This window comes from Panthera uncia (assembly GCF_023721935.1).
Source record: "Panthera uncia isolate 11264 chromosome D3 unlocalized genomic scaffold, Puncia_PCG_1.0 HiC_scaffold_8, whole genome shotgun sequence".
NCBI classification, from domain to species: domain Eukaryota; kingdom Metazoa; phylum Chordata; class Mammalia; order Carnivora; family Felidae; genus Panthera; species Panthera uncia.
The window spans coordinates 3,896,534-3,908,415 of NW_026057586.1; the positions used below are offsets into that span (position 1 = coordinate 3,896,534).

General features: G+C 48.1%; 1 protein-coding gene across 1 annotated transcript; it reads left to right on the forward strand.

Moving 5' to 3' along the window:
- The first annotated feature begins 5,107 nt into the window (after positions 1 to 5,107).
- Positions 5,108 to 8,291, forward strand: PTGR3 (prostaglandin reductase 3). The gene has a single exon (XM_049620108.1). The coding sequence runs from the start codon at positions 5,295 to 5,297 to the stop codon at positions 6,057 to 6,059; it is 765 nt and encodes a 254-aa protein (XP_049476065.1). The 5' UTR covers positions 5,108 to 5,294; the 3' UTR covers positions 6,060 to 8,291.
- Positions 8,292 to 11,882: the final 3,591 nt, after the last annotated feature.

Genomic DNA, 11,882 nt, shown 5'->3' on the forward strand with positions numbered 1-11,882 from the left:
ACACACACAGAGCACACCAGACACACGAGTGATTTGCTAGAAGTTGAGATGAGAGCAGGCTGAAAAGCCTCCAGGCTTTAACCAGCAAAAAAGTTTCACGTGGGCCGGTTTCTTTTTCTTTTCTTCTAATTTTTCTGATCAGGTACACTGTTGACGGTGAGCACTGATGTAAAACACACACCACTGCTTGAATAAAATCCATTTCAGACACCGGGTGTGAAATGGGGAGGGGGCGACTGAGCAGAGCGGGCAGGGGAAGGTGTGAAGTTAGAGCACTCCCAGCAGCGGCGGAGTGGCACCACCCGCCAGCACTGTCCGTGGAGGGTGCTCCCGCCCGCCCGGTGCTGCCGCCTGGCCTCTCTACCTGCGGTGTTCCCCAACCCCCTGGGTTGTCCTCCCCTCCTCCGGCTCCTCTGACTGCTCGCTCACCGTCACCCTTAGCTGCTTCTTCCGCGACAGGGCCCGGGCACCCCCTGCGCTGGGTCACCGGGGATGGTCCCCGAATTCGGTGGTCAGGGATCTGGAGCCGCAGCTCCCAACGTTTGGAGCTCATCGGTTCGGATTGTTTTAGGATCCATGCCTCTCTTTTCCCTTCACATATGCCAAGAGCCCCCTTTATTATAGTATGTTTATTATGGGTGCAACTTGACCTCTAACTTCTACCTTGAAGCCCACATCAGAAAGAGAATGGGGCCAGTTTTTCTGCCTGTTGGGAGGGGGTGAATCTTTGCATCCTCTTTCCCTACTCTGTGGAAGATCTGCTCCTAACCCCAAATATTAAGAAGATCCTTTATACTTGTAAATAGTTGGGGGGGGAGGGGGGGAGGCATTTTACAGATTTTTTTTTTTTTTAAGAATAGACCGGAGGTCTATTCACGGCAGGTTAGTTCATTTTATCCTAGACCAAACCTTCCCCAGGAACAGTGTTAATTGCATGAAAATTTCATGCAAGCACTTTTCATTTTTCTCAAAATAAAAATCTACTCTGGAATGAATGGCTTAAGCGCACATTCACTTGTTCAGAAAGGTGTTTGGGGATTTTCACTGTGCCCCGCCTGACTCTTCCTTTCAGTTGGATATTTGCACATCTCATTCCACCTTAACAGAAAATACAAATTCTTTATTCACCGAGAGGGAAGTGCTTTTAAGTCAGAGGTGGGTTTAGGATAATCAAGTTTATCCCATTTAGGGAAGGTGTGAAAGGGGTGCATAAAATCCCTGCAGAATGTCTAATTGATGTCCCTTTATCCAGTGCTCACTGTTTCCTACAGCCGAGGACAACTTCACAACCCCCTCTCAATGCCCAGCCCTCAGGAAAGAGAAGGAAAGGGAGAAAGACACCCTCCGGTTAAGTCAGCTTGTGTGCTATTTTTAGCCTTTTTTTCGAAGGATAGTGACACATTATTTCGTTTCCAAATATTTCTAACGATTTTCTGCTCAAGTGTAAGATAATAGAGCAAAGAGTTTGTAGTAATGGCAAAGAGCAGGTGGGGGATGGGGAAGGCGTTTTTGATAAACGGTTTGTTGCTCACGGGGAGGGTAACAGTATTTCTGCTGACTCTCCAGGCGGAGATTTTTTTCCCTTTCCTTTCCTTTCCTTTTCTTTTTTCTTTTCTTTTGTCTTTTCTTTTTTCTCCTTTTTTTCCCTTTCCTTCTCTTTTCTTTCCTTTTCTTTCTTCTCTTCCCTTTCTTTCTTCCTTCCTTCCTTTCTTTTTAAGTAAGATCTGATTTGGACGACGCTGTTTGGCTCCCAGTGTTGAAGGCTCCAGACTCGATCTTCGCATTTTGTTTTTGTTCAAAGAAAGCGCTTCCTCCCTCTGCAGGACTGCCTGCTTCATAATAAACACGACGAAGGAAGGGGTTCAGGACTTGTTAGTATAAATAAACCGGCGACTCTCCAAGGGTATATATTTGGGGAAAGCCCTCACCGGCCCCATTCTTTTTCCTGGGGTTCCTCGATTTTAGTCTTCTGAGTGGATCCTCCGGTCGGATTGCTAGGACCCTGCACTTATTAAGAGCATATATTTTAAATTAAGGTACAAGGAGAGTCTCGAAATGCACGCATTCTACCAAGCGTGTCTTTCCTTTCTTTTTCTCGCTTGCTTGCCCTTTGCTGTCCCCTGCTCCCCGGCCCGGGCCCCCTTTCCCATTGCGCCCGCTGCTCTTGAACTTGTTTCTGGAGGGGCGGAAGGCGCGGGCTCCCGACCCTCAAGCAGCTCTTCCCAAAGCCCAGGTAAGGCCGAGGGCTCATCCAGGCGGTGGCGGGTCCCCACCTGCTGCGGCGGCCTCGCGGCGTCAAAGCTGGGGTCCGGGGGAGGCGGGGGCCCGGAGACCCGGGAGAGGGCGAGGTGCGCAGAGCGGAGTAGCGGGGAGCTGTCGCCACCAGCCCGAGCGACTCCTTCACCGACGACGAGGCAGGCAATTTAGAAGACGGCAGGGCGGGGGGAGGGGGAAACATGGAAAAAAAAAAAAAGGGGGGTGCTTGCGAGGCCAAGGTCACGGTCCGGCCGCAGGCGGGCCCCGGGCGTGTGGCCTCTGCGCTCCAGCGCGCTGTGTGTTCTCGGGACTCCCGGGGAGCTTGACGGCCCTGCGCCCGGGCTCCGCGGCCTGCGCTGACTAGGCTCGCCCGCCGGGACCCCGCCCGGCCCGGGGAGGCCGAGGTCATGGTCGCAGGCCTGGGCGGCGGCCCCTCCTCCCCAAAGCCCGGCCTCTCCGCTCGGCCCCGGCCTGCTCCGGGACTCACAGTCCCCGATCGCGCCTCTCCGTGGTGGCGGTGGAGAGCCGGGACGGGAGGGGAGGCAGTCGGCGGAGGCCGGGCACTTCCGAGGGGAGACGGTTCCAGAAGGACTTCTGGCGCCCAGCAGGTTGGCCGGGGCTCACGGAGGGTGCCGCAGGGCACACGCAGAGCCGTGTGCAACCTGGACGGGGCGCGCAGAGGGCCCTGCGGGTCTGCTGCCGCTGCTCCGGCTGTGCCCGGGCTCAACCACAAGGTTTGATTTGCTTTTTGAGGCAAAGCCCCCATGGAAAACTTAAGCTCCCGCTAGTCAGCCGCGGGCGCCCCAGCTCCCAGCAGAGCCCGCTCCCACCTCCACTGGACCATCGCCCCCCAACTCCGGCGCCTGCCTGTGCCCTCTCTCCTCCACTTTCCTCCTGCCTGCGCCCCGCTTGCTCTTGCCATCTCTCCCCCTGGCAAGTGGCAAACCACAGCTGGGAGCGAGGGACAGCCAGAGATGCATTTTCCTCCAGCAGCCCCCCCCCCACCCCACCCAGGGCGAGCTCCTTAGAGGTGGGGAGGACCCGTGGGGCCAGCCGCCACAGGGGCGTCCCTCTGAGTCCAAGCGGGGGGGTGGGGGAGGGTTCCCCGAGGAGGAAAGGCCTCTCCAGTTGGGACTGAGACAGGAGGAGAGAGGGGCACAGGAAGGGTTAATCCTGGGTGAAGAGACAGGAGCTGGCGGCAGGGCCTCAGTCCCCCACCCCTGGAGCAAGCCACCGTCACTTCCACCCCACGGACCCCTTCCTGGACTTTGCTTTACAGTCTATACAGCAGGGGCACCGGAGGCGAGACGCTCCAGCTGGGCTCTGCCCTAGCTGCCTTCTGTGAAGTCCAGAGGCATGCTCGGAGGAACCTGGCCCTTTTTTTAAAAAAGCCCAAACCCCGAGAATTATGTAAATTGAAAGGAAAGATCAGGCGCCCACCCCCAAAATACAATGTAAGCATCCTGGTATTAAATCCCAGATGGAAAACCAGCAAAAATCATTTCCCCCACTTTTCATTATTGTGTTATCATCGATGGCTATGGAATTCTGTAGTGTGCTGTTGAGGCTACGTGACGTGCTAACTTCTGAAAGCAGCTTGACATGCCCCAAAGAAATTGTTTCCTGCTTTCTTATTTCTACAATATGTAGAGAGCTTTCAATATTGTAGATACACAGGGCATGATCATCAGGGAACATTTATAAGTGCAAAGTGTTATCTCTAATACGGTAGAAGTGGGTCCTTGCACAGGGCAGTTTTGGTTTATTAAGTTAAATTAAAAGTGAATTATTTTAAAATGACCCACTTGCCAGCTTTCCTTCTGCCACCAGATACCCCCATCTTTTCATTCCATTACAGGTGGAAATGACATTTTTAGGGTCCTCCATTATGTGTCTAAGCCACCTCCTGACATTTTTTAGTAGACGGCTTTTTTTCTTATGTATTAGGATATTTTTGTTATGAGGTATACGGAGATGAAAAAAAGCTGGTAAAAATACCGGCCTCGCAATTAAATTGACTCTGGATACCAAAGTGAAAATAATCATCTGGTATTAATCAAGTTATGTCTCTGCTTCTTGTTGAGGAAAAATATAGTGACGATTTGCTTTCCTTTTCATCTAAAAAGCACTGTAAAATGTTGAATGTTCCATAAAAATTTCTACCCTTATGAGACAATTTTTGTTCAATTAATCAAAATGCATAGTTTCACGCTGGACATAGTTACATCAGAAAGAAAATTTGCTGCGGCCAGTCTAGCAGTGTTTTAAACAACCCTGCAGTAACATGTAGCAGACGATGACCTTGCACACTGCCTGAATCTTCAATAATATCATTGTCATTACTATTATTATCCGAAGTGTTAAATTGTCGCCAGAATCAATACAAGTCTACTTCTCCGAATATATTTTATCTCACTGTTGTTTTTAACATCTTTGTTAAGAGGCCAATTAATTTCCAACTCATAGCTGCAGTGAAGTTTGCGTATAAGAGGGCTTCCTGACTTTTTTTGTTGTTAACAGTTTGTTTCTCCTTTTGAAAGAAAGAGGAGGAAAAGAAATAGCGTGTGAAATAAAGAACTTGGTGTTTAAAGTGGTACGAAACGATTCCCAATCTGATTTAAAAAAATAAAATATACCAAAACTCTGATTGCAAATCCCGGTCAAGCTGATACTTGTTTAACTTTTTTTTTTCAACTGAATATCAAGACTGATTTTTTTTTTTTTTTTTTTTTTTTTTTTGAATTCTACCAGGATAGATAGCTTAGCCACCCGTCCACAGTCCCTGGAATTAGAGGAATTTTTCTAAGCGGAATACCAAGGCCTTGGTGAAGGAAACATCTTAATATCCTCGTTTGTTTGTTTGTCTGTTTTCTTCTAGATTTGTCGGTGTTAATGCATCTGACATCAACTATTCAGCTGGCCGGTATGACCCTTCGGTGAAGACCCCGTTCGATGTAGGTTTTGAAGGCGTGGGGGAGGTGGTAGCCTTAGGCCTCTCTGCCAGTGCCCGGTACACGGTGGGCCAAGCTGTGGCTTATATGGCACCTGGCTCTTTCGCGGAGTATACCGTGGTGCCTGCCAGAGCCGCGGCCCCCGTGGCCTCTGTGAAACCCGAGTATGTCACCGTGCCGGTGAGCGGTACCACCGCGTACATCAGCCTGAAAGAGCTCGGAGGACTGTCCAAAGGGAAAAAAGTTTTGGTGACGGCAGCAGCGGGGGGAACGGGCCAGTTTGCCGTGCAGCTTGCCAAGAAGGCCAAGTGCCATGTCATTGGGACCTGCTCTTCTGGTAAAAAGTCCGCTTTTCTGAAATCGATCGGCTGTGATCGCCCCATCAACTATAACGCCGAGCACGTCGGTACGGTCCTGAAGCAGGAGTACCCCGAAGGGGTCGACGTGGTGTATGAATCCATCGGGGGAGCCATGTTCGACTTGGCCGTAGATGCCTTGGCTACCAAAGGGCGCTTGATAGTCATTGGGTTCGTCTCTGGCTACCAGACTCCCACTGGCCTTGCGCCTGTGAGAGCAGGAACCTTACCAGCCAAACTGCTGAAGAAATCCGCCAGCGTTCAGGGCTTTTTCTTGAACCATTACCGTTCTGAGTATCAAGCAGCCGTGGAGCACTTGCTTCAGATGTGTGCGGACGGAGACCTGGTTTGCGAGGTGGACCTCGGAGACCTGTCTGCAGAGGGCAGGTTCATCGGCCTGGAGTCCGTATTCCGGGCTGTCGATTATATGTACATGGGAAAAAACACTGGGAAGATTGTACTCGAACTACCTCACTCTGTCAACAGTAAGCTGTAAAGTCAGAACGATGGCAGAAGTCAAAGGAGAACGAAAGCGGGCACCTTCTTCCTCAGAAAGAGTCGAATCAGTTTATTTTTGGTGGGTAATGGAGATCATGTCTCTTAAAAGGTGTTGACGAATAAGTTTCTCTCTCTCTCTCTCTCTCTCTCTCTCTTTTTCTTTTTTTTTGCCCCTCCCTTGAAAAAAAAATGCCAATAAAAACTTCCCTCGATGGCTCAGAGGTAAAACCGTTACATTCAATTCTTTGGCCATAGACAGTCTCATTCCAGGCTTTATTGTTCCAGGGAATTAAATTAATTCCTGATGCAAGATCTGATCAAATCAGTATGCCTTCAGCTTGATGGGATTTTAAAATCAGTCTTGAAAATAGTTCACAAATTCCTTACTTTGGGAAAGTTTGGTCTTCCGCTAACGAGCAGTTAATAGATAAGAGATAGGGCAGAAGGACAGCCATCTATTCTCAGAGTCCATATTCCCAGGAAATGGCCCTTCCTTTCTTATAAATCACCAACTATCTAAATGGAAATTTGGAGGAATTCTCCCAAAACTTTGATTTTTTTTTTTTGTTTGTTTAGATCATTAGGAAAATGACTAAGTGAACACAGACCTATTTTTTAAAAGTCTCTGCTGTTTAATGCTTTACGCACAATTATCCTGGGGAGGCACATGTGGCATGGGAAGCCTCTCTCTTCCCTTAAGAAGCAAATTAGTGTTGAAAACCGATGAAGACAAAAGCAGATTTTGGAAAGGGGCTCTACGGAGATCTGGGGGTTACCTGCCCAGGAAGGAAAGGACGTGCTTCATCCACGGGGAGGGTCTGCACAACGAAACAGCCACCACGAGGGGAGGCGCACTCTCTAGGCACACCGCCAGAGGCTGATAACAGCATCCTTCATAGGCCTGAGGTGGGATCCGTCAAAGGGCACCATGCGGAGGAGGGGCTTGATGGGATGGGAAATAATAAGATACTTGCTCCGTGTTGCAGACTTTCTTGGACACCGTGTGTTTTCTCTCTGATCACGCAAACAGAATAGTGTGCTTAGCGTGGGACGCCGTTCCTCCGTTCCCATTTTACTTCTCTGTGCCCTCGCTCCGTGGGGATGAGGTGCTCCTGGGCACCGCTGCCTGGGGTCACACGTGAGAGTCCTGTCATGTGCCTTCTCTCGGGAGCCATGCCTACTGCCGACGTGCCTGCCCCCTCGCCTTCAGCTCGGCTTTCGCCCTCCCGTTGGAAATCCCACGGTGCCTTTCTGATTGAAGGCAAAGCCCACCAGATCCTTTTCTCAAAGCCTCTGGCCCCAGTGTATCTAACACGCTAAATAAATAGGAACGCAATTAAAGATGCTCCGGGAAACCCGGTGACCATATTTAATTTTTCTTTCCTCCCGTCTGAGGAGCGAGGAAATCCTACTGCTGAATAGCTGTTAGTATCTATTTTACAAGATTTACTCATTTTCAGGTACCTAATGTAGCTGCTAGCATGCATGCACAACAATACAATTTATATGGTAAATGGGACCAAATAATGGCTTCACTGAATGTTATGGCTGCACTGAAGGGAAATGTCACGGTAAATAGCTGCCAAATTATGGATCATGCCGAAGTGTCACAACTGCACTAAAGACAAATAGCACTAGAGGCTACTGCCACTGTGACGCTTTTGAGTTATGAAGAAGGGTAGAAGCCTGATGCAAGCCTCTTTGTGTCCTCATTATAGTAAGGGGTGACGAGTGCAGGGTACAAGAAAAGCTGGCCCAATGTGGTGCTCGGTTATTAATCTGTCCCTTTCAGACCTAACAGCCACGGCCAAACGGAAGGAGACTTCGCCTCGCTTTTGGATACGCACACAAACACAGGGGAGGGGACAGGTTTTATGAATGTATCTGCACGGGAAATGACTGGTAATGGGAAAGCGCTGCGATCCAATCATCCCATCAAAGAACAGTCCCCGTGTGTGCTGCTCCCCATGTGGATAGATGTGCGAAGTCTAAGCGGTAATGTACTTTCTCCCTTTGTCAAGACGAGGAACCAGGACGCTGCCAGCTCTCGCTTCTTACAAACTGAAGTGCGTCCCGGTTTCTCTCATTTTAATGGGAGGGTAATAAATATGAAAGACCAGCATTTTAACGGATGGATCCCTGAAGCCGCAGAATAGAAATTTATTATGTTTTGAAGGAATAGACTAAATTCAGCTATGTAAAAAAAAAAAAAAAAAAAGACTTTTTTTTTCAAACACCCAGGTTTAAAATAAAACATAATCTGAAATCCTCGTGCTCTCTCCCCCCAAACTAAGAAACTACAGGACATGTTGTTTTCATTTATTCTTAGAAAACAAGCATGAAGGATTCCACCCATTCAGATAATGCCAAAAATATGTTTAAACTTTTTTTTTCCTTATTCTTCTGAAAAATGATTTGTAAATTGAGGGTCATAGTTCAGTATCAGTTTCATCTTCTGGGATTATCGTTCAAGACCAGCGTCTAATGGGAGGTGAAATGGTGTGATGTTCTCAACACCTTTCTCCTGAACTGTTATCGCAGATCACAAAAAGTACATCCATAATTCAGGGCGATTGTCAGTCTTTGTTTTAGAGACAGGGCCGGGGCTGAATGATCATGGTGGATGAATTACTTCTCGGTTCTCAGGGTGGCCTTCTCTGCGCATCAGCCTTGAGGTCTCTGGCTGGGCAGACGGAGCGGTTGACTGGTAAGTGAGCCTAGAAGCTATTCTTTGCCGTTCCGTTGTGACTTCTAAAAAACCCAATGCCATCCCTTCAAATTTGTTTTGCATGCAAAAGAAAAAAAAATACCAACATCGTTATTTCAGGTCTCTCTGACAGTGAATTCTGCTATTGAACTATGTCAGCATCCAAAAAAAAAAAAAAAAAAAAAAAGCTCCAGAAACCCGGAATAGTCTGCAAAGAAATGACACAGGAGTTTTTTGCTCGATATGCTCTATGCGTTGTTATTATATGATTCTATCTGGATGGAGTTTCCCAAGGGTCGGATGGAGCGTTTATAAGTGGCCACTAGTAATCAGCCAGTATTTATCTAATGAAAGTGCAGTGACAGGTAGCTGCTGCTTATTAAAATGAAAATCCTACAGTATGTACTTAAGGAACATTCCAGCTAACGAGGATGTAACGTCCTCGGTACAACACAGACCTTCTTTTTGTGTCCACCACCACAAGACGCTGGAAACTTGACAAATGATATCATTCAAGACACATGCCTGCCGTAGGGACGTGCTTTCTGGGTTCCTGTTTCTGGCTTTTATTTGGGTAACATTTATAACGGCCACCCGACTTGTAACGGGTAGGGTTTTAACCCCTTCATGAAGCTCCCAATTAGCATGAATTTACTACAATTGGGGTTTCCTTTAAAATGGGGAAGGGGGCGTTTAGGACTGAAAATATTTTTCTTGATCACTTTACCACATGTACACATGGGGTAAAGGCCATATTTTAGAGTTATGTAAAAACAGATGAGCCATGGGGAACTTTCAGGAAAAATACGATAGAAAAAGACCAAGCACAATCAACTGTGGGCGATACTTTCCTAGGGGCTACTGTGCACGTTCTGAGAATGTAACCCACATGTGATGTGGCCTGGTTTGATGGGTTCCTAATCGCTGCTCTCTATCCTCCTGCCTCTCTTCTGTTTTTAAACACCGTCTGTTATTTATAGAGCTTATTTAGAGACCCAAAATGTATCTTCGCAGACGTTGTTTTGGGGTTTGGGATTTGCTGGGGTTTTTGCGACAGTCAGATGTTCTGTAACTAATGTTTTAGTTATGGCCCAGAATTAAATATTTAGGATCATATTTCAGAAATCAAATGTGAAATGCTGGATTCTCGACACCATGGCTGTGGGCATGTCAACCTTTAAAATCGGTTGCTTAGCCTTACGTTATTTCAACCTGGAAAAAGAGGACTGTTTGATACGAGAACCTTAATGCCGTTACCATCAGCAAATAATAGGACGCCCCCCCCAAAAAAAAGTGCTACACAAAATACGTAAAGAATATTTTTACCCACATGTATCAGTCCAAGTAATTCTTGATAGTAGAGAGTTGATACTCAAAGAAAGTCAATAAGGTGTGTGCGTGAGGTCTGTATGTACTTCCTTCCTTCACGAGGCAGGAGTGCAGATGAGCCCCGACGGTAAGACTGAGCTGCTGCGAACACTCTCCTCCCATCTATTCCCGATGCCTCGGTTTCTGCCAGCATGGACCTGCCCTTCAGTGCTCGCTGATGCTTCTCCAGTGGCATCGATGCTCCCGGGAAGCATGTCTTGGATCCCTCCAGTGCACGGGTAAGTGCCACGTGGAGTACAGTTTGGGGGAACCGATGTGTGCCTCGTATGTCCCGGGAAGCACGGAGCCAAAAGTACAGAGATTTCAACGGCCCCCCAAAGTAAGAGTTTCCCTGGAAGGGCACTATCTGACAGTGCCTTCCTGCCAACACGAAATTAAAATAATAATTAAAACACACCCTGCTGACTGACGGTGGCATCCAACATGAAAGATGGATTTGTGCTTAGAGCTCAGAAGAATGTTCCCTAAAATTGTCGGCCACTGGCCAGCCTTCTCCTCCCCACAAAAGGGCTAAGCTGCATTTTAGAATGACTGGAATGAACAAACTCCTTGGTGGGGGAAGATGTGGAACCGTGATCGGGGAAGGGAGGGTGTCCTCCTTAGAAGAGTCTGTCTTGCCTTCTGTGTGGCTGTGTGCCTGTACCTGGGGGGGGGGGGGGGGGTCGGCCACAGGCACAGAACTGGAAGGAGCCCAGGACCCCTTCGGCCCCTCATACATGAGAAGACTCAGTTGTCCCTTAAATGGTAAAATTTGGCTGGGGCGCCTGGGGGCTCAGTCGGTTAAGCGTCCGACATCGGCCCAGGTGATGATCTCACAGTTGGTGGGTTCAAGCCCCGCGTCGGGCTCTGTGCTGACAGCTCAGAGCCTGGAGTCTGCTTCGGATTCTGCGTCTCCCTCTCTGTCTCTCTGCCCCTTGCCCGCTCGTTCTCTCTGTCTCAAAAACAAATAAGCATTAAAATAAAACAATAAAATTTGGGAGTTAAGGGACAATCTAGTTCTTTCTACCCCTTTCTGTAAATGAAGAAACCAAGACCCAGGAAGAATAGGTACCTTGTCTGGGGCCACAGAGGTCACTGGACTCCAAAATGAAACTAGAGGTCAGGCAGGTGCCTTCTCGGGCCTCTGGGCGACCTCTGGCTTATCCTCTGTATGATTTGCCAAGGTCCCTCGGTCCGTGGCTGATTAAAAGTGTCACAGAGTAACAACTGGCCTTCATGATAAATCTTTCTGTGGATGAGACGATACTGAACCCAGGAAGGATATCACAGTTCTGACCACGAAAGTGTGTTTCGCTCAGGACCTCCTTTAATCGAGCACAAGTCACGGTTCCAGATCATTTGATTCTGTGTCATCTAAATATCACACAAGCTTCTGGGGGAAAAAGTACTCAGTGGAATTAATGGCTGAACGCTCCCAATTTCGTTTTAATGCTACAAGGAAGGTCTCTGTCCTATCAATGTATTCTTGGATGTCCAATAATGAAAATCAAATAAAGAAAATCTTCATTATCATGTGTTGAGTGGGTTTTTTTTTTTGTAGAGTCATTTCACCCGCTTATGTTATTGCCTATAGGAAGCCCATGTCTGACCCTGATCATTTTTGTAATAGCAAAACATCTAGAATCTGAATTTGTGGCTCTACCTGAAATCGAATCTGAATCCGGCAGACTCAGGGCCACGGATGGATGCGTGTGCTGGCAGCCAGAAGAGCTATGAGGGGCAGGA

Bases quoted from the DNA above. Each gene is read 5' to 3' on its own strand.
- PTGR3 (XM_049620108.1), top strand. From the start codon at position 5,295: ATGGCACCTGGCTCTTTCGCGGAGTATACCGTGGTGCCTGCCAGAGCC.